Source organism: Rutidosis leptorrhynchoides, chromosome 5 (genome assembly GCF_046630445.1).
Source record: "Rutidosis leptorrhynchoides isolate AG116_Rl617_1_P2 chromosome 5, CSIRO_AGI_Rlap_v1, whole genome shotgun sequence".
NCBI lineage: Eukaryota > Viridiplantae > Streptophyta > Magnoliopsida > Asterales > Asteraceae > Rutidosis > Rutidosis leptorrhynchoides.
Genome location: NC_092337.1, coordinates 417,146,146 through 417,168,627, shown reverse-complemented (window position 1 = coordinate 417,168,627; position 22,482 = coordinate 417,146,146). Strand labels below are relative to the sequence as shown.

The following is a 22,482-nucleotide window of genomic DNA, read 5'->3' as shown; positions in this document are numbered from 1 at the left end:
TCTTCTCAGTCGTTTCGTGTATGATCTCGGGACCAGTTAATTGTCGATCTCCTACTTCATTCCAACAAATAGGAGATCTACACTTCCTTCCGTACAATGCTTCTAATGGCGCAGCTTTAATGCTCGCATGATAACTATTATTATACTAGAATTCTGCTAATGGTAGATATTTATCCCATCCGTTTCCAAAATCGATCAAACATGCCCTGAGCATGTCTTCAAGAGTCTGAATCGTTCTTTCACTCTGCCCGTCGGTTTGCGGATGATACACGGTACTCATATCCAAACGAGTTCCTAGGGCCTCCTGTAGTGATTGCCAGAACTTTGATGTAAATCTACTATCACGATCGGATATAATGGAAATAGGTATTCCATGCCTTGAAACAACTTCCTTTATATACAATCGTAATAGTTTCTCCATTCTATCCGTTTCCTTTATAGGCAAGAAATGTGCAGACTTGGTGAGACGATCAACAATCACCCAAATGGTGTCGTATCCCCAGGCAGTCTTTGGTAACTTCGTGATGAAATCCATGGTAATACCATCCCATTTCCATTCTGGGATTTCTGGTTGTTGAAGTAACCCTGACGGCTTCTGGTGTTCAGCTTTGACTTTGGAACAAGTTAAACATTCCCCAACATATGTTGCAACGTCTGTCTTTAAATTAGGCCACCAATAATGTGTCTTAAGATCTTGGTACATCTTTCCAACTCCAGGATGTATCGAGTATCTTGTCTTATGTGCCTCATTCAATATCAACTTCCTTAATCCACCCAACTTCGGTACCCAAATACGGTTTGCAAAATATCGAATTCCATCTTCCCGTATAACGAGTTGCTTCTCATACTTCTTCATTATTTCATTTCCTATATTTTCTTTAGTAAGTGCTTCTCGTTGAACTTCTTTGATTTGTGAGTTGAGATTCATGCGAATTTTTATGTTCATCGCTCGTACTCGAATTGGTTCTCGTTCCTTTCTGCTTAGAGCGTCGGCCACCACGTTCGCTTTCCCGGGATGATAACGAATTTCACAATCATAGTCATTTATTAACTCAACCCACCTACGTTGCCTCATGTTCAGCTGTTTTTGATCGAAAATATGTTGAAGGCTTTTATGATCAGTAAACACAGTGCATTTAACCCCATACAAGTAGTGTCTCCATATCTTCAATGCAAACACGACTGCTCCCAGTTCTAGATCATGCGTCGTATAATTCCGCTCGTGAATCTTTAATTGTCGGGATGCGTATGCAATAACTTTCTTCCGTTGCATAAGAACGCAACCAAAACCTTGTCGCGAAGCGTCACAATATATTTCAAAATCATCGTTCCCTTCTGGTAACGATAAAATAGGCGCCGTAGTCAACTTCTTTTTCAGTAATTGAAATGCACTCTCCTGCTCAGAAGTCCATTCATATTTCTTCCCTTTTTGCGTTAACGCTGTCAACGGCTTAGCTATTCGGGAAAAATCTTGAATAAACCTTCTATAATAACCGGCTAAACCCAAAAATTGGCGTATCTGCATTGGTGTCTTAGGAGTCTCCCATTTTTCAATGGCTTCAATTTTTGCTGGATCAACCTGAATTCCTTTGCTACTAACAACGTGGCCAAGAAATTGCACTTCTTTCAACCAAAAAGCACACTTAGAAAATTTAGCGTATAGCTGTTCTTTTCTCAACAACTCTAATATTAAACTTAAATGCTGCTCATGCTCTTGCTCACTCTTGGAATAGATAAGAATGTCATCAATGAAAACAATAACAAACTTATCTAAATATGGACTACAAACTCGATTCATGAGGTCCATGAATACAGCTGGCGCATTCGTCAATCCAAACGGCATGACCAAAAATTCGTAATGACCGTAACGTGTCCGAAAAGCAGTTTTCGGTATATCTTCTTCTTTGACGCGTAATTGATGATAGCCTGATCTTAGGTCAATTTTCGAGTACACACATGATCCTTGGAGTTGATCAAATAAGTCGTCAATTCTCGGTAGTGGATACCGATTCTTGATAGTTAACTTATTTAATTCACGATAATCTATACACATTCGGAAAGATCCGTCTTTCTTCTTGACGAATAAAATTGGAGCTCCCCACGGTGAAGTACTTGGTCGTATGAATCCACGATCCAGTAATTCTTTTAACTGACTCTGAAGTTCTTTTAACTCGGACGGTGCAAGTCTATATGGAGCACGGGCAACCGGTGCAGCTCCTGGTACAAGATCTATTTGAAATTCTACAGATCTAAATGGAGGTAATCCCGGCAACTCTTCCGGAAATACTTCAGGAAAATCTCTTGCCACAGGCACGTCATTGATGCACTTCTCTTTTTCTTTCTTTTCGACTTTATTAACATGTGCTAAGATAGCATAGCACCCTTTCTTCAAGCACTTTTGAGCTTTCAAATAACTAATGAGTTTTAGCTTTGAGTTACCCTTCTCTCCATAAATCATTACTGGCGTTTTATCCTTACGAGGAATGCGAATTGCCTTCTTGGCGCACACAACTTCAGCTCCTATTTTGGACATCCAGTCCATGCCGACTATTACATCAAAACTTCCTAATTCTACGGGTATCAAATCAATCTTAAATGTTTCTCCGGCTAAATTTATTTTACAATCACGGCAAATTTTATCGGCTTTAATTAGTTTACCATTAGCTAACTCAATCATGTACTTAGCATCTAGAGGTAATGATGAACAATTCAATTTAGCGTGAAAGTCTCTACACACGTAACTTCTATCAGCACTAGTATCAAATATAATAGATGCGGATAAGTTATTAATGGTAAACGTACCCGTAACAAGCTCCGGGTCTTCACACGCCTCTCTAGCATTAATAACAAATGCTCTTCCACGTGCAGATCCATTATTCTTCTCTGGATTCGGACACTGGCTCTTATAGTGACCTTGTTTTCCACACCCATAACAAGTAATGGTAGCCAAAGCAGTTCTATTTGCATTGGTGGCAGGAGTCTTGGTACCATTTGTATTTGTAACGAGAGCCCTACAATCTTCAGCAAGATGACCCTTTCGATTACATTTGTTGCATACCACATTACAGTAACCAGATTGATGTTTGTGGCATCGATTACATAAAGGATTTTGTCCTTTGTAACCAAAGCTTAAACTACTACCCGCACCTTGCGTGATTTCTTGTTTCTTAAAAGATTGTTGTTGGTTACCTCGACCATAATTTCCATTCCACTTTCTTTTGTTACCTGATACCTTCACATCAGTATTAGATACTTTCTTATCCATGATGACCTGATCCATTAGCTCGTTTGCCATGGTTATAGCTTCATGAATTGTCTTAGGTTTCGATGCTGTAACATTTGCCTTGACCTTTTTGGGCAAACCATCTTTGTACATTTCAATCTTCCATTCTTCGGTTGGAACCAATTTAGGACATAGCAAAACTAATTCCATGAATCGCTGATTGTAGTTGGTGATTTCAGTACCAACAACCTTCAGGCTTCGTAATTCATCTTCCAACTTCCTAACCTCGTTCCTTGGACAATACTCGTTGATTAACATTGTTTTGAATTCTTCCCAAGGAGTATCATAAGCTACATCTCCTCCTACAGCCTTCACATAATTTTTCCACCACGTGAGTGCACTATCTTGTAAAGTGCACGATGCATACTTGGTCATGTACTTTTCAACACAACCACTTATTTTAAACACAGTCTCCATCTTTTCTATCCACCGGGTTAAACCGATCGGTCCTTCTGTTCCACTGAATGATGAGGGCTTGCAAGCTTGAAAAGTTTTGTAAGTGCACCCCACACGAGGATTTGGGTTAACTGCAGCACCTCTTGCAGCCTCGACCCATAACATTCTGTCGTTCACTCGCTGATTGATGAGTTCCTGGATTTCTTGTTCCGTCATTCGGTTCAATCGCGCCATATTCTTCTATAAGAATGAAAAGAAAATAATTATTCACATGGAATAGTATAGATGTAGTGTATATTTACAGTACATTATAGCTTATTTATAATATGAACCAGGTATTATTATAAAAGCCTTTTCTTCTTATTAGCGTTTTATAATTATATCTAGGGTAGTACCTACCCGTTAATGTCCATACTTAATAGCTTAGTACAGAATCAATTACTACCATCTAAATAATACTTAACCATGGAAAATTATTGCATTTCACACTTCACTATTTTACATATGCTTATCTTACATCGAACATTAAGCAAACCACACTAATAATATTATACAAAACATTATATGATCCCATGGTTTAATACGGCAGCGCATCGTTTGGTCTATTTTCTAGGACGTTTAGGTTCAAAGAATCGCTTAACGCTTATCCTGGCTGTCTGCCTATATTTTGGCTGTGGGGCTGAAGAACTGGATGCCGGGATAGAACGAATAGGAATAGCGGGAATAGGGGTGGTAGTGTCTAGTGGAGTTGGTGCCACATCATCCTCACTAAACTCGGGATTTGAATTTTCTAATTCATTAGCCTTTCGTTTCTTTCCTAGTTCGAACTCGTCTTTTGTAATTTCCTGTATTTCTTCCTCGGGTTCACTTTCCTCCTCGGGTTCACTTTCCTCCTCGGGTTCACTTTCCTCCTCGGGTTCACTTTCCGGGTTCTCTATAGTTGGTTCATCCGGAATTTGTGAGTCTTCCCCAAAGATATCATTTTCGTCATCGGATAGGTTAATGACTGGAACACCATCTGAAGATTCTGGTTCGGAGTCGCTGAATGTGATAACAAGTTTTGAGCCCGACATCTATCACACAACAACTAACCCATTAGTACTACATAATATTTACATATAAATTTTAACCAACAATGATAAGCAATGGTTTTTAAATCAGACCCGGTCAAAGTCCAGACTTACTAATGTATCCTAACGACTTATCAGTTAGACACACTAATGCAAACCTGGTTCGCTAAGACCATCGCTCTGATACCACATGTCATAACCCATCCTTAACCATAAGAACGAGTTAGATAACGTATGATTTCATTGCGAGGTATTGACCTCTATATGCGACATTTTTAAAAGAACAACTGCATTTATTTTACATTACAAACCATAACTCTTATTTTAATACAAGCTTTAGACAATAAAAAGATGATTATCGTTTAGCGATAATCTTAGACTTACAAACTTTACATTTGATGATAACAATACGATTTCTAGCATATTTTACATTACAAATCCTCCGATATGCAGTTTTATTTTTGACACAAATATGCATACTCAAGATCTTGTTTAAATTCAACATGTTGCAGCGGAAGCTTTTAGTTATCACCTGAGAATAGACATGTTTAAAACGTCAACATAAAGTTGGTGAGATATAGGTTTAATGCCGGCAGCGATATAAATATAGACCACAAGATTTCATATGTAAACATTTTAATAAAAATATTCTAAGTGGTTGAGCACTTGATAACCATACTTAACATTTAATCACGTCGCATATTCCCTTTATTATGAAATCTTACTACACCGTACCAAGTGTAGTCACGAAACGAAGTACTGTGCAACCGTTGAATACTGGTCGTCCAGTCCGGTTGGGGTTGTCAGGCCCGATAGATCTATCAACAGGATTCGCGTTTACAATACCGCTGTAAATAATAGTTACCAAGCTACAGGGAAGTATGCCAGTGGTACAACTCAACGTAGAATATATTTTTCAGTTACTTGTGTCCATATCGTAAAACATAAAATACATGTATTCTCATCCTGAAATACTTAGAGTTTAAAAGTGGGACTATATACTCACTTTCGTCTTGAAGATATGTAATTTTGACTTGGTCTCCGATTGATATCACAAACCTAACCATATATAATATATCAATACCTTTTCTTTTTAAACAATCGTCACATATATATACTTATAATACTTTTAATAATTCCTTAGTCCGTAGTTAGCAGTTCGATGTTAGTAATTCAATTTTAAATGGTTCATTTTTAGGTGATTAATAAACCCCCAATGAAATAAATAAAAACCCCATCGTATATGTATTGGTCGAGATTAATCTTGACCCACGGTACCGGTGTTGTCAAATGACGTGTTGCGTACATAAAGTACCGGTGTTGTCAAATGACGTGTTGCGTACAATCATGGGATCTTATGATTAATCTTCTCGTATTGTTTACGGGTGATCCTGAACCATATAAAATTAAATTATGAGTACATATATATAAAATATCATGTTATTTTAGAAAGATGTGATTTATTTAATTTTTTTCCAATTAATCACGTAGCTAAATTAGTCTTGGATATCCGATTTCGTTTTGGTCATAGTTTCTTCGTTACAACTCCGTTTTCGTTGGTTCAACTTGCCACTTCCTTGGATCGAGTCCCTCTTTAAGAATATGAACTGTAAATACCTTAGTTTGTATTCAAAATCACAGGTCATAGGTCAAACTTTGGTGAAACTTATGAAGTTAATCATTTTCCATCATGTAAACAACCTTAAATGATTATTTTTCTAAAAATACTTATACTTTGAGTTAAATCATAAAATTTTTATGCGTTAACATATTCATAGTAAAAATCATTTTTTCCAGAAAATAAACCTCCAATTCAAAGTTTAAGATGGTTTTTAATTATCCAACCCAAAACAGCCCCCGGTTACACTCCGACGTCGTAAAAACAGTTTTTAAGGTGTTCTTTGAAAAACCAAGTTAAACCTTGTTAAATTAGCATATATTTAAGATATATTACAGGTCTTGAAGTATTTTAAAAGTTAAGTTAGAAGGATCTATTTAGTTTGCAAACAAGTTTGAAAACATTCAAACTATGTTCTTGTTGTTAAAATTTTATACCACAAAATAAGATAGCTATATATATATGAATCGAATAAGGTTATGAACATAGTTACTACCTCAAGTTCCTTGGACAAGGTTGCTGTAAAAGAGGAGTAAGAACCTAGAACCAAAAGGGTGATGGAATTGGATGAAAGATTGGAAGTAAGTTTGTGTTCTTGGAAGAATTCTTGAAGTGTTTTTGTAAGGGTTTTATTATGGTGATTAAGTGATGTTTTTGAAGCTAGATATTCATGGTATCTTGCTGGGATTATGATGAACACTTAAGGTTCTTAAGATTGTGTTTTGTTTAGAGAAAATGAGGTAGTAAAGATTGAAAATGGATGGAGTATATAAAGCCTTAAAAAAACGTTTTTCATGGGAAACATGGACAAGATTTTCAAGTTGTTATTTTGTGAAATTAGTCAACAAACTTCCAAATTCTAATTACCCCTCATCTAGGGCAGTAATAATGGCTAGTTAGGTGGTGATTTGATGTGTATATACTAATAGTAAATACGTATAGAAGCTAGGTATGATACGAGTACATATACTCTAGATATACGTATAGAAATCTTGTGAAAAATGGAATGAGAATTCAAATATAGCTATCTTTTGTGAATACACTTATATTGTTTTATGTATTTAAGTCCTTAAAAAGTGATTAAATACATTACATATACGATATATGTATAAACATTATAGGTCATAAGTATTTATGTCAAATAACGTTACGTATGATTATCGTTTTGAAAACTTAAGTTAGTAGTTTCAAAATATACTTATAACTTATTGTTATTAATACAAAATGAGATATTACAACATTCTTAGATCATGTTAAATATGTATATATACATATATATACACAAACATATAATTATCATATGTTATATAGTTCGTGATATCATCGGTCAACTAGACGGTCAAACGTTGTGTAAAACTCTTTTCAAAACATAATTCTCAACAATTTGGATTGCTTATCATGTTGGTAAGTTTAATTTATGTAAATATTAATCTTATAAGTATAGAATGATCGAAAAAATGCGGGTCATTACAACAGTCTCAAATAAAATGGTATTTAATCCCTATGTGTTTGGTCTTAGAGTGATTCACAGGATTTTTCTTAACAGCTATGGTAGCAGAATTATCAACGAAAATAGGAGTGTTAGAAATATTCAAACCGTAGTCACGAAGCTGCTGTTGTATCCACACAACCTGAGATGCACAGCTTGCTGCAGCAATGTATTCAGCTTTACAAGTGGACAAGGCTACTGCTGTCTGCTTCTTGCACTGCCATGTAACTAGTCTGTTTCCAAGGAATTGACAACCTCCTGATGTTGACTTAAAATCTTTCTTGCATCCACCATAGTCGGAATCACTATAAGCCGTCAGTTCAAAATCATTATCACAAGGATACCATAGGCCCAAATTCGGAGTTTGCTTTAAGTAACGCATAATATTTTTCACCACAAGCAAATGATGTACATTAGGATTTGCTTGATAGCGAGCACATAAACAAACTGCAAACATGATATCAGGGCGAGACGCTGTCAGATACATCAAAGAACCAATGATGGCCCTATATAAGGTTTGATCAACCTTAGCACCTTCCTTATCTGGTGTAATACCGTGATTCACCGATAGCGGCATCCTTTCAGGACGTTCATCTTCCATTTTGAATCTTCGGAATATCTGATACATATTTCGTCTGATGTAAAAAGATACCTTGATTTGTTTGTACAACCTGAATACCAAGGAAGAATTTGATAGTTCCCATTGAACTCATCTTGAACCGTTTCTGCATTACCTCCTCAAAATCATCCACCATCGTCTTATCTGTAGATCCAAAGATAATATCATCCACGTACACCTGTACTAGCATAATATGCTTGCCCTTTTCTTTGATGAAAAGTGTCTGATCGATGACACCTCTTCTGAAACCATTATCAATCATATAGTTGGACAACGTACCATACCATGCTCTTGGAGCTTGATGAAGCCCATACAGTGCTTTTTCTAGACTATATACCTTTTCTGGAGAGTGTGGATTTATAAAACCCGGTGGTTGCTTAACAAACGCGGTCTCATTGAGAGTCCCGTACAAAAAAGCGCTTTTGACATCCATTTGATAGACCTTGAAGCCTTTAAATGATGCGAATGCCAAAGATATTCGAATTGCCTCCAGTCTAGCCACTGGTGCAAATACTTCATCATAATCTATATCAGGGATCTGTTGATATCTCTTCACAACCAGTCTAGCTTTATTTCAGATTACAATACCTTGCTCATCTTTTTTTATTCTTCCATACCCATCGAAGCCCATAAGGTTTGCAACCATGAGGCGGATTCACCAGTTTCCATACTCCTAAATGCTTGAATTGCAAAAGCTCTTCTTGCATAGCATTTACCCAATCATCATATAGAAGAGCTTCCTCAACAGAGTCTGGTTCAATTTGACACACAAAGCATGAATATGCATGTAAGAAGAGTTTGCCTGACCAATTTAGCGAAGAATAGAAAGCTTGCATAACATTTTCAGTTGAAGTTTTCTGATTTTCAGGCGTTGAGGCATCATTTGATGGTGCTCCAAAAACTCCTTTTGAATCAACAATAAAATCATCTAAGTGTCGAGGTAGGACAACTGTTCGTGATGATCTACGAACACCTTCAGGTTCTGGTTGTTCTTCCTGAACTTCTACAATTTATGGCAGATTATGAACACTTTTGCCACTATCTATAGGTTGTGACTCCTCTTCAGAATCAGATCCATCATAAGATGTATCAGCTTGATGATCACCGGATTCTTCATCATCTTGAACAATTTGTTGCTGTGGCACTGTGTGATTGTGGTGCAGTTTGTGATTGCGGAACCATTTGTGATGGAGACGTATGCATTTCATTCAGCAATTTTGTAATAACTTCATCATCAGTAGCAATAGACGGAAGACCAAAAGAATCAAACAAATCTTCATAATCAAACTGCCATGAAAAACCTTTCCCAGCAGGAATAGCAGCATTTCTTTGAACATCTACTTCGAAATGTTCTTCAACACGTTTAAATACAGTGTTGAAAACTCTTTTTTTTGAATTCCCATAACCAAGAAATATACCAGGAACAGCCTTAGGAATAAATTTTCCTCCAGTATCTCGTATCATGATTGAACACGGTGCACCAAAAGGTTCGAAATGTTTAATGTTAGGCTTCCTTTTATGTAGCAATTCATAGCAAGTCTTTCCATGCCTCTTGACTACTAACAATCGGTTCATTGTATAACATGATGTAGCCACAGCTTCACTCCAGAAGTTAACGGGTAAACTTGAGTCGGCTAACATTGTTCTCGCAGTTTTAATTAACGTTATGTTACGTCTTTCAGCAACACCATTTGATTGCGGAGTATAAGCTGGACTGAACTGTTGTTGAATGCCTTTCTCGTTGCAGAAACTCTCCATCTGCTGATTCTTGAATTCAGTACCATTATCTGTTCGAGTCTTCCTAACCTTTAACTTGTACAAAGATTCCAGCTTCAAAAACAACAACTTTATATTTTCAAACGTGTCAGACTTCTTCTTTAACATCACTACCCAAGAGTATCGTGAGTATTCATCAGTCACTACCAAACAATATGAATCTCTATAGATGCTTGTTCGATTAATCGGACCAAAAAGATCCATATGTAACAACTCTAGAGGAATAACAATTGAATGATGTTTCTTTGTTGCATGTGACCTTTTAGTCTGTTTGCCTTTCTTACACGGAAGACATCCTTCAGGAATTTGAAAACTCTTAACATTTACTCCCTCAACCAGATTATTATGGACAAGATTGTTCATCTTTCTCAAGCTCAAATGACCCATACGCTTGTGCCATGATATTGATTCTTGTTCTGTAGCTTTGGATATGAAAGCTTGATGACCTGTTGCAGCTTTAACATGGGCTGTGGACATCTCCAAAATATACAAATCTTTATTTCTGAAGCTGTCATAAGAATCATATCTTCCGGTATTACGTATTCTTTCTTCAAAATGTAGCATCTTTGATCATCAAAAGCAACCTTATGCTTTTTATCTGCTACTTGCGAAACTGACAGCAGATTATTTGACATCTGCTTCACAAAATTCACTTTATCAAAACTAACATTAGCATTAGAAATCACACCCTGAGCTGTAATAAAACCTCCTTCATCTCCTGCAAAAGAAACAGATCCTCCATTTACTGACTTGACATTAGAAAGTAAGGACATGTTTCCTGTCATGTGCCAGGACGCCCCACTATCAACAATCCAGGTATTTCTACTCGGATCTTAGGCGACCTGCACAACAAGAAAAGAAGTTAGTTTGAGATGGACACCCATGCCCGAATGGCAGTGGGTTTCCCATCAACACCAATAACTTGCACATCCATCCATTGACCCTTTGATCCTGATGGATCTTTGGACTTGTCAACAACCTTTGTCTCGGTTTTAGGTTTCCAAACGGTACGTTTACCAACAGATTTCTTATAATAGTCATTCGTTTGAAAATTGGTGTTCACCCTTGACTGTACCCTTGTGGATGAATTAGCAACAGAATTTGACTTTGGTCTATAAAAACTTTTTGAACTATTACTTGAAGTACCTATGGAACTGGTACTAGAAGCATAGTGTTTAGTTTTCATTTCAATGTCAGATTTTCTGTTTGGTGTTTTCCAACCCTGTTGACAGTTAACAGCACAATGACCCTTTTTCCCACATTTATTACAGTTTTGAGTTCCTTGAGTAGGTGCTTTTGAACTCAGATTCTTATTGGGAAAAGACTGTTTCTTAGGTGACATAGGCTTCTCAACTTGATGTTTCAAGCCCGATCGACGGTTAGGGTGTACATATTTAGGCACATTGTCAGTATTAGGGCTCCTCTTATTAAATAGCTCTTCGGGTGCTTGTGTAAGAACATATTCTTTATCTAGGTTGAGTCCCTGCTGATACTTAACAGGTGTCTGAAATATTTTCTTTCCATTAGAATTCCTAGAGTTTACTTGTTTTCTAGGTGTGGGTCCTCTGCTTTCACTAACCTTACTAGCATTCAATGGATTTTTCAGGATAGTGATTGGTTTGGATTTTGGTGTTACAATCTCAGAAACTTTTTCATACTCTGAGTCAGATTTACTGTCCTCCAATAAGCCTTCGACAACATGCTTAGTACTGTCTGATTGTTCATTCTCTACAGGCTGAACACTTAGGATTTCACTAAGGCAAGAATCAGAAGGTTTATTAATGTACTCATTCCTAAGAGGAGGAGGACACTCTTTATAACCTAAACCCTTTTTACTATCATTCTTGTTGTAGACAGTATAGTCAATGACATATGACATTCGTTGCCAAGTGTCATTTCTAGCATTTTCTGACTCATACTTAATCTTAAACTCTTCATTTTCTCTCTTAGGACATTCAAGTTGATTTAAGTACATCATTATGGCCTTTTGGTCACCTGAAATTGTAGCTCTTAAATCATGAACTTGATTTTCTAGAGTTTTGATTGTCTCCCTGAATTCCTTTTTATTGTTAAACTGAGTTAAATTAGTCTCATATAGGTGTTTTACCTCAAGATAAGCTGCTTTAACAATTCTAAGTTCCTGTTTTACTTCAGGACAATAAATACATCCTAAGGGGATATCATTCAGTTTAGAAACTATGCATTCAAGTTTAGCAATTTCTAACTTATGATCAGCACAATCGTTACATACCAAAGAAAATTCAGTTTGTACCTTAGAATCACTTGATGTGTTTGCCATGAACGCATATTCCTTTTCTTCAGTCTCTGATTCAGGTTCAGATTCTGAACTAGAACTGGAACAGTCAGAATTACTCAACTCAACTGAAGTCTTGACATCATCTACCACAATAGTTTCGCCATCTGATGAAGATGAACTACTGTAATCAGTCCATACATCGCCGTCATTGTGCATTGCGTATTTGAACTTCTCATACACTCTCTTGTTAAGAACACCTCTTCTAACATATCTGATCATTGCATAAGTTCGCTCAATTCTTGCTTCCATCTTGCAGATGTAACACATGCATTCATTTGCAGTACCAACACAATCAGCTTTCTCTCTCTCTTGTTTCTCACTTTCAGTTTATTCTACGGTCTTAGGCATTCTAACAACATTAGCATGATTTTCATCATCAGCAAATACTGTCCAATCACAACCTTCGTCTGAATATGTTGCAATTAAGCCTTTTGCTTTATCATTTCTGATAGTACCACTGCTAGTTGTTTCAACTGGCACATTAACCTTTGTCTTATTATACTGATTGTGAAATGGATTGTGAAAACCATGGTACATGTTCTTTTGAATTGTCCTAACTCATTGCAATTGAAACATCTCACTTTTGACATATCAAAGCCTAACTTAGTATCTCTAGTAACACCTAAGCTCTGTTGACCTGTCATTTTCAGAAATTTCTTCGCTCGTCTAATCACACTACCCATAGCCCAGAGAATATCCATCTTTTCAAGTTCATCCTCGTCAATCTGCTCATAATCTTCTGCTTCTAAATGAGCATTACTAATTTGACCACCAACCATTTCATTATAAGAATTAACTACCAAAGCAACTAAAGCCATATCTTCCTCTACAACTGCAAGGGGCCTAGTTCTTAAATTCTCAGTGTTGAGAACTACAGTTTTTGTCTCCAGTCTAATAGTGGACTGATTTGTACTAATAGGCTTATTTACTTGGGTTTGAAACATCACATTTTGAGCAGGTTGTGATCTATTTACAGCACTATCACTAGAAACAAACGCTGTTTGTAAGGGAGCATGAACATTACTCAATCCAGAAGTACCAGCTTTGTAAATTATAGGACTCTGCTGACCCTCAAGGCGTTTCTTCTTGGTTTCCATATCCAAGTCCTTTACCATCAATTTTGATGTGAATTTATCTAGGGTAAGTGTTTCACCAGCAGACGAAGATCTGTCTTCTACCTGTTCAATAAACGCATCCCACTTGTGTGGTAAACCATCTGTTAATTGTTTGATAGCTTTCTGTTCTGTAACTTCTACACCTAAGTTACCCAATTCAGAGACAAGATGACGATAACGAATGATTGTCTCCTCTAACGTTTCATGACTTAGAGCAACAAACCTTTTCCATTCACTTTTGATTACTTTAGCTTTCTTTTCACGATACGCCTTATTTCCTTCTACACCTATCTTAATAGCATTCCAAAGAGAATATGATGTTGAGTGCATCTGATATTGATGATAAATATCACCATCTAAACCCTGAGTCAATTGAGCATAACATCTACATTCTAAGGCATATGTTTCTTTTTCGGTCACGCTATAATCTTCATACTTTTTACTGTTACCATCAGTACCTAAAGGCTCTTTATATTCATGTTGTATCAAATCCCACATTCTAGGATCAAGGCCTCTAATGTAATTCATAAACCTAGACCTCCATCTAATGTAATCATTTATATTATCAAGTCTAGGAGCACGATTGGCACTGCCTGATTCACTATCAAATAGTAAAATATTTTGAACGCCGGAGGTAATTGCCATTGCCTGATCAGACATCGTTAAAATTAATTAAGGTTGAATCTGATCCAAAGTCGGTCGATTGAGTTACAATCGGTCGATGAATAGCTACAGTCGGTCGACTGTCAACGGTTAATCAGTCGAAGTTCTGTTTACATTTAGTCAAATGGTATTACTTTTCTCAATCGGTCGATGTTACTTCAATCAGTCGGTTTAGAGTTTAAGTCGGTCGGTTTAGAACTAAAGTCGGTCGCTTTTCAGATAATCGGTCGAACTACTGACAATCGGTCGAGCTAATGACAATCGGTCGAAATAAACTAAAATCGGTCGATTGACACCTAAGTCGGTCGACTGTTATTTCTCTCAGAACTAGAATCCAAAAATCAGGTTTTTGACTTCTAAACGATTTCAAGCTCAATTTACGAACTAAAACCACTGACCAACATCTTAAACAACTTAGAATTACTTCTGTAAACACTCTAAAGCAATTAAGACCAAAAGTTTAACATAAAAGTATGCAAAATTCAATCCAAAACCAATTTTTGACCCAAAAATATACCAAGAACTCGTTTAAAACAATTGATTTAACAAGCCATCGCTCTGATACCACTTTGTAGACGCTGGGAGAGGATCTTAGAATCAACTTAACACGATCTAGAGGCGGAATAACACTAGAACGAGCTTAAACGAATATCTAATGGTTTTCGGGTTCGTACGAGTCAAACCAAGATTAGATCTTGATAAACACGAAGCCTAGACTGACATTCTGTGGTATTTGGACATAAAGATTGAGTGAAACCGGACTTAGAACTGTTTGTATGTATGTAAAATTGTGTAGAGTGATTAACCAAATTAGTGGAGATTAACTTGGCTTAAATATCCCAGATCCTATGTCGGTCGACTGTGGTTGACAGTCGGTCGACTGACTAGGTCAGTCGGCCGACTGTCGAGTAACATTACACATTACATTTAAACGATTACAAATATATAAAGTAACAAATCGACACTCAACGTTTAACAATATTACAGGTTACAACATGATCGAATAAAACATTAAAGTTCATGGAACTAGGGATTACAAAATATGCACTAACAATGATGATAACCTAACATTTTCTTGAAAACAATTCATTAATCCAACGAGCACAAACATCTTCAAGTTGGCACTATCCTTAACAGCCACCATCTTCAAGTTGGTATGATCTGCATAGATTTGGGTTAGATCATCGAAAATAACATTAAGAGTGTATGAAATCAATAATTCAAATAGATTGAATGAAACCAAAAGCAACTAAGTTTGCAGAGTTAAGTCATATAAGCAACATGTTCAAAGACACGATGACTGTAAGTACACAATTTACTTGTTAGCACTTTAATTGTATCATTTAGAGGTCATCACATTTGAGTTCATGATACTCGCCAAATAATTGTCAATGCATTGCATACACAAGAAAATGTAACTTCGATGTACATCAGTTAATTAGAAACTACAATGTGAAGAAAAAGAATAAAACAGTTATGTAATTGGGATACGTTCTCAAACAGCACAATGCATGATTTAAATCTATGTATAAACAGGCAAGCCGTTGTATAGAAGAATAGTTACCTGGGCCGGTGGTTCAGACCTCATGGCACTGGCTTGATAGTTGAGGTGGAGGATGTACGAACCTGAGATTAAACTATTAGATGTGGAAATTGAGGTCCCATTTGGTTATGATTTATGAATGGGTCGACTTTAGTTGAGCTTTATTTTACGCATATAGAATAGAATTAGAATAATATATAGAAAAGGAGTAAGAATCAGACTAGTTGAAAGTATCCAAAGTTTACTTATATTAACAACTATGGATAAACAGAGTCAAATATGAAGTCAAAGAACTTACAGTTGTTGAAGAAGATGATGTTTGTAATGGCAGAGGATGTGTGCCACTGGAAACACCTTCAGATGTTGAAGAATTATCTTTACTAAACGCATCAATAATTTTGTGAAGGAAATTATTATGCGAGTTTTTATGAGCAATCAGTGTTTCAGCTTGTTGAAGCTGTCGTATATAGCGTGCATCCAACGGTTTCCTCTTTTGTTTAGGCAAGCTATCCAATAAGAATCTGACCTGCTCCATTTTTTATATCAAGGGATCGACATCGCGATTTGCTTTAGTAAACATATCCGTCAATTCTACCACACTTTTCCACAACTGTACCACCAGCCTAGTCATATTCTCCTCTATTTCACCCCTTTCGGATTCATTTTGCAAATTTTTTTTCTTTTTCCATACTTTTATATCATCCAAAAGGTTCTCAAAAACTAATTTTGTCTGATCGATAGCTTGGTTTCTCTCAATAATTATAGTGTCCTGCTCTAGTGATGCTTCTAGTTCTTTCATAAGATCTTTAATGTCTGCAACCATTTTGGCCTTTTTTTTGTCATTAATCTCTTTGTTTTTCATTGCTTGCGTAGGTAGTTCCTGCAAGCAAGTTTACAAGAATATCACGTGCCCTGTCCATTATTTATAACTCACATCAATAGAAAACGGTAAAGTTAAGACATGAGAGATCTTCCAGTTTTTATTTAGACATGTGAAAAAAAAATTAGAATGAAATAATCGGTTCAGATATCTATAAAGACGGCGTTAATTATTATCAATGCTAATAAAAATACCAAAAGGATGCTTTCCGCTTTAAACAGACAAGGAAAATACGCGAGTTGTGCGCAAAGGCTCCGATCTAATATTTCATATTGGAATTGGAAAGAATGAAAATGAATTACTATCTTTTGTCTTTTTACTGTACAAGTATATTCTATTTATATTTATAAAAAGTATAAATAAAATACCAAACTGATGAAAATACCTTCATGATGAATGTGGCGTTTGGAGAGTTCTCAAGCAAGAAATTTCTGGCTTCAGTTGACATTTTATGTTTGCATGTATCCCTCGTGCCAGAGTCAATATTCAAGCTAATCAAGTTGCTAAAGGGCGAAGGCTGACCATATAGTAAATCCGGGAATGCGGAAATACACTGCAAATATAAAGATTTATATAAATATAGAACAAATTTAACTCCCATTCTCCTATCGAAATTTTGCGCATTAAAAGATATTTCAGGCCATCAGGTCATCTGAATAAGACCTTAAAATGGCACGCCAAAAAAAAAAAAAAAAAAAAACAAAAGAATTATGACATGGTCAATCAAAACAAGCCAGTATAGGTAATGGAAACAATTATGCATTCAAATCTACTTCTTTTCCATTTAACTGTAATTACAACTCTGATTATTTATGCTAAGAAAATGGTGTCAGATTGTCACACAAGAATAATCAGACAATTAACATATCATTATTCATTATAGCTGATAATACATATTCGTACCCCAACAATGTCCAAGTTAAGTGTAAGAAATCTGGCACTATGGAGCTGTTGAAGCATGTTAATAATACCATGAGCTTGTTCCTGCTTATATGGCCATTTTGGACAATATATGGGAAAAACCACAGTCACTTTGTTCACAGGGTGAAAACGATCTTTAAGCCATTGTGGAGGATGGTAACCTCGGTAGTAGAATGATGAAAGTCCTGATGGAATAATCAAGTCCTTCATTTCGCAATCATTTATAGTGATAGTATCAAGTAGAGGTGCAATCACATTGATAACAATTGAGTCTATGCCTTTAATAAGTGTGAGATTAGAAAGTCGAGGTGTAATAATGTCAAAAACCTTAGCCTTGACCCTAAAGCGTTCTAAAGTGAGGTTCTGTAAATTGACACACTTAGAGAAAAGATCAAAGGATTCGTGTTGATCATCATCACACAACCAAATATCATCCAGATACAGTGTCGTTAACGCTGGAAAATCCCAAGGTGTTTTGGGTGAAAGGCAATGCGAATAAAAGGAGGTTCTAAAGGTGAGATGCTTAAGAGTCTGAGACGTAAAAAGGCATGGAGGAAATCCATAGTGTGCCTTGGGACTACTATCAACGGTTAGTTTTTGGACATTGTGAGAAAATGCATAATCTGCAATCTTTCTCACAAACGCTTGAGTAGCAGCTCCATGGAATTTTAGATTTACAGTGGACACTTCTACTTGATGGTTGCGGTGAGATAGAACATGGGTCACGAATTTTGAGAACTTTGGTAAAGTTTTAAATTCATAACTTAAAAAGTTGAGACAGGGCATAGATGTCCAGATAAGCTTCCATCTTGGAGACAACAACAAACACGTTTGAACAACAAATTTGGTGTCAAAGCGAGATAGGATTTGATGAATAAGCTCAAGAGGCAAGCTGCTCAATCTATCGTCATTGAGTGCTGCTCTAACATTATTATGGTCAAAGTCCATTTACTCGATATAACAAGAGTTTAACCTGTAGTTGACAATGTATAAATTTGTATCAATTACTTGGATAAAAAATACGAGTAATATTGATGTAAAATGCAAACAACCCCAACTAAATATGTAACACGAATCAGGATACAGCAACAATCAATTGAATACAGCATCAATAAATTATTCCTATGCTAATAATTTTATGATTCTAGATCTTATCAAATCATAACAGAGACTAACTTCTTTAACTTATAGAAAACTAACTTAAGAATCCAAAGTTGATATAATTACCCGCTTATTATTTTGGTTTTTGAACAAATCCCGCCGTCGTTTATTCGGGTTGCTGAAAATATCGACACAAACGGGTCGGTTTGTGAGTTTGAATTGGGCTTTAGTTTTGTGTATGTTAGGCCCACTTAACCCAATCAGCTAAAATGTTTTGTCTTTAAGTTAAATGTTTGACTTCTATAGTCAAAATGGTACCGAGCGACTCGCTCAAGTTTGATACCAACTCCGATCACATGTAACAACCAACCGCCAACCGGTAGCTTTTAATGACACACTTGAACGCAATTGCACTAACAGCAATATCCAGTTTCAAACACTTATCACAACTCCACGCACAAATCATTCACTACTCATTGCATCACCATAACTACTGGATTTCACTCCTCATCACTCACTGCACGCGCCTCCGTGCACCACCTCTATACGCCCGTCTCATATTTGATTCCGTACACCAACCCAATGTATATGTATACACCAACATGCTCAAGTTCTACTCCCAACTGGGAGCCGATAATGACGTCATCACCCTGTTCCATTCAATGCAGGTATCACGTATCATTCCTGATGCATTTGTTTATCCGATTCTGATAAAATCTTGCGGTCGGATAGCGGTTGAGTTGCATTGTCATGTATTGAAAATGGGACATGAATGTGATTGTTATGTGCGTAATGCTGTTATGGATATGTATGCTAGGTACGGGTTTGTTGAGTTTGCACGCAAAGTGTTTGATGAAATGTCTGACAGAAAGGTGGCTGATTGGAATTCGATTATATCTGGGTATTGGAGAAATGGGAATGATATTGAAGCTCAAAGCCAAGTCTTAAAGGAAAGAACAGAATATCACCACTTTTATGGTAACATAGGTTCAGAATAGCATCTAAGATTTGCAGCGGATTGCTTTTCCTCCATTGAACAAACGACCAAGCTGGTTGTGTCCTGTGACCTCAAACTGGTTAACATTTTGACTTGACTGTAACTTCGCTAGTAAACTAGCTGATGTGGGGTTAGCCATGTTGGTATTAGCGTCGGTTCAATATTCAGCAACTCAATACCATACGCTTCTGCAGCAGGCATGTTTTGTTATATAGGTTCTGAGTACCAGCAAACAAGAATGCTTGGTGTAAAGTTGGATGTTTCTCTTTAGGGTTATGTTTTTACAGTTATATAACAGCTAAACTACTAATGGGTTTGAGTAATCAAATTTATAGGGCTATCAAGAAAGGAACTTTTTCTGAGATACGGATTCGGGAGTGCCCAACTTTGGCCCGTTGATGAGGCTTTCGGCTTTGCGAAGTACTTTTTTTTGTGCAGAGCTAAGACAGAAAGATAGACTGGATGTTGATAAAGTTGTTATGAAGACTGGATGTTGATAAAGTTGTTATGACTTAACTCAAAAGATTGAGATCACTTTGCTGACAAGAGTATGTATGACTCCGTTTTTGCTTCATCTCCATACTTTCAGTCAACTGTCTTAAGTTCAGCAGAGTCAGTTCCAAATCTACAGACAAGACCCATTTATTTATTTGCAGGTCGTTTTTATGTTTTACCCCTTACGAGTTAGATTATCAAATTTAAAAAATTGTACTAATAATAAACGGGTCAAATGGGTTGAATGTCGCCCAAGAGTGTACTGTTAATTCATCCAGTCTCCTAAGTTGTTTTATGATGTAGCAGAAACTCAGGAAGGCATGCATCTTGAAGATGAGCTTGAATTTTATCTTGTAGAAAACAAGACAAGGTACCCAGTAATGATTTCATATATACTGATTTGGTCCATAGACACAAAAATGATGATACCAATCTTCTCACTTGCTCAGTGCTACTTAATGTCAACTTTCGTGTTTCTAATTTAATAAAATCATCTACTTGTGTAACTGGAAACTTTGCTAACAAATTATGGGTATGCAGCGCCAGAGTATGTTGCAACAGGTTAGTTACCTTGTGTCTTCACTGGTTCCCTTGATTATTAGGTGACAGTTTCAACCCATTTACTTGTTAGTACCTCGTTTTGGATTATGTTTTTAAGCGTAAAGGTCAGAGAACTTGAAAGTCACCCGAAAGTCTGTTCAAATGCATAAGCTTATATGCATACATGAGTTTCTTTATACTTTCGATATGGTTTGCATCTTTTAACCGATTATTAATACGGATATTTCTTAATCAATTAACAAGTTGGCTTCGCCATTGGTGTATTGTAGTTCCTTACTCCTTAGGCTTCAGACTATGTTGATCGTGGATTTATATTCAATAAGTTTGAAAGTGCACATATCTATTTTATTTAACCCAACAAAAACATTGGTCAAAAACAAAACATCAAGTTTAACTAAACCTATTAAAACTAAACCTCATCAGTCAAGTACAAAACAAAGCTGACTATATGTACCTATTAAAACTAAACCTCATCAGTTAATTACAAAACATCCAAGTTTCACTACCAATCTAGCAGGCGTAAATCAGGTCATATGATCTCTAAACCTCCCTTTGAACTTTTTTGTTTTGACACCACTAGCTCGTTCTAAGCTGCGAAACACGTTCAATGGACGGTCTTTCTTGTGGTTCGTGGTGAGTACATTTTAAAATAAGTTGAGCGTATTGGTAGGCTGCTTTTGGTGGGTAGTCATGATCAAGACTCGGGTCTACAATAGTCTTGAGCTTTTTCTTGTTGGGTAGCATTGGCCTCACCAGTTCTAACAGATTTTTCTCGTTTTCCGGAAGTTTCGGGTCGATAGTAAGAGTTTCCAATAGCACCACTCCAAATGCATATATATCATTCGTCCCATTTAAATGACCTGTACATGGCAATATTTAGTACTTCACACCAGATTTGTCAAAAAACGTATATTCACATAGGTTTGGATTGACAGTAATAGTTTATGCCAAAAGTTTTGAATGTTGCTAATAAAAAATCAGAATTTTTAATATTGTTAAAAAATGAAAATATTTTAAAAAATAAAATTTAAAATATGTATGTTCTAATAAAAAATATACAGTATATTTTTAACAAAAAAGGAGGTTCATGCCTGATAAATACACTTTTGGGGCATCTTGCAACTCGTTTGGCGTGCTCAACCCGAGAAGTATTTCACTTTTAGGTATTCATAATGATTTTACATGTTTGACGGATTAGAGATATCAGTACTACCTTACTGACCCATATGAAGGTGAATGGGTTGAAATTGCCTATCCTAACAAATTATATTAGTTATGAACAACATATAAAATAATTAAAAAAATATATTAGTAAAAGAATAGTAGTCTAATTTTATTGATAAAGAGACGTGGGAGATGTTTATGCATTTGAATAGACTTTCGGATTTTCGAGTTCTTTGATCTTTACGTTTAAAAACATAACCCAAAACGAGGTACTTACAGGTAAATGGGTTGAAACTGTCACATATTAATCAAGGGAACTAGTGGAGATACTAGGTAACTAACCTGTTGCAACATACTCTGGCGCTGCATACCCATATGTGCCCATAACCCGTGTAGAAACATGTGTCTCACTATTTATTGGACCACGCTTTGCCAACCCAAAATCGGCAATTTTTGCATTAAACTCCTGTAAAA

At 36.3% G+C, this 22,482-nt stretch overlaps 2 protein-coding genes across 2 annotated transcripts; one reads left to right on the top strand and one right to left on the bottom strand.

The window, feature by feature from the left end:
* Window positions 1-16,427: 16,427 nt before the first annotated feature.
* Window positions 16,428-18,638, bottom strand: LOC139849973 (uncharacterized). Its single transcript, XM_071839578.1, has 3 exons — window positions 17,673-18,638; window positions 17,143-17,322; window positions 16,428-16,769 (listed from the first exon to the last, which is right to left on the bottom strand). Exons 1-3 carry the CDS (start codon window positions 18,636-18,638, stop codon window positions 16,428-16,430), a joined length of 1,488 nt encoding a protein of 495 aa, XP_071695679.1.
* A 542-nt stretch (window positions 18,639-19,180) lies between these two features.
* LOC139849972 (pentatricopeptide repeat-containing protein At1g14470-like) lies at window positions 19,181-19,789 on the top strand. The gene has a single exon (XM_071839577.1). The coding sequence runs from the start codon at window positions 19,181-19,183 to the stop codon at window positions 19,787-19,789; it is 609 nt and encodes a 202-aa protein (XP_071695678.1).
* The last annotated feature ends 2,693 nt before the right edge of the window (window positions 19,790-22,482 follow it).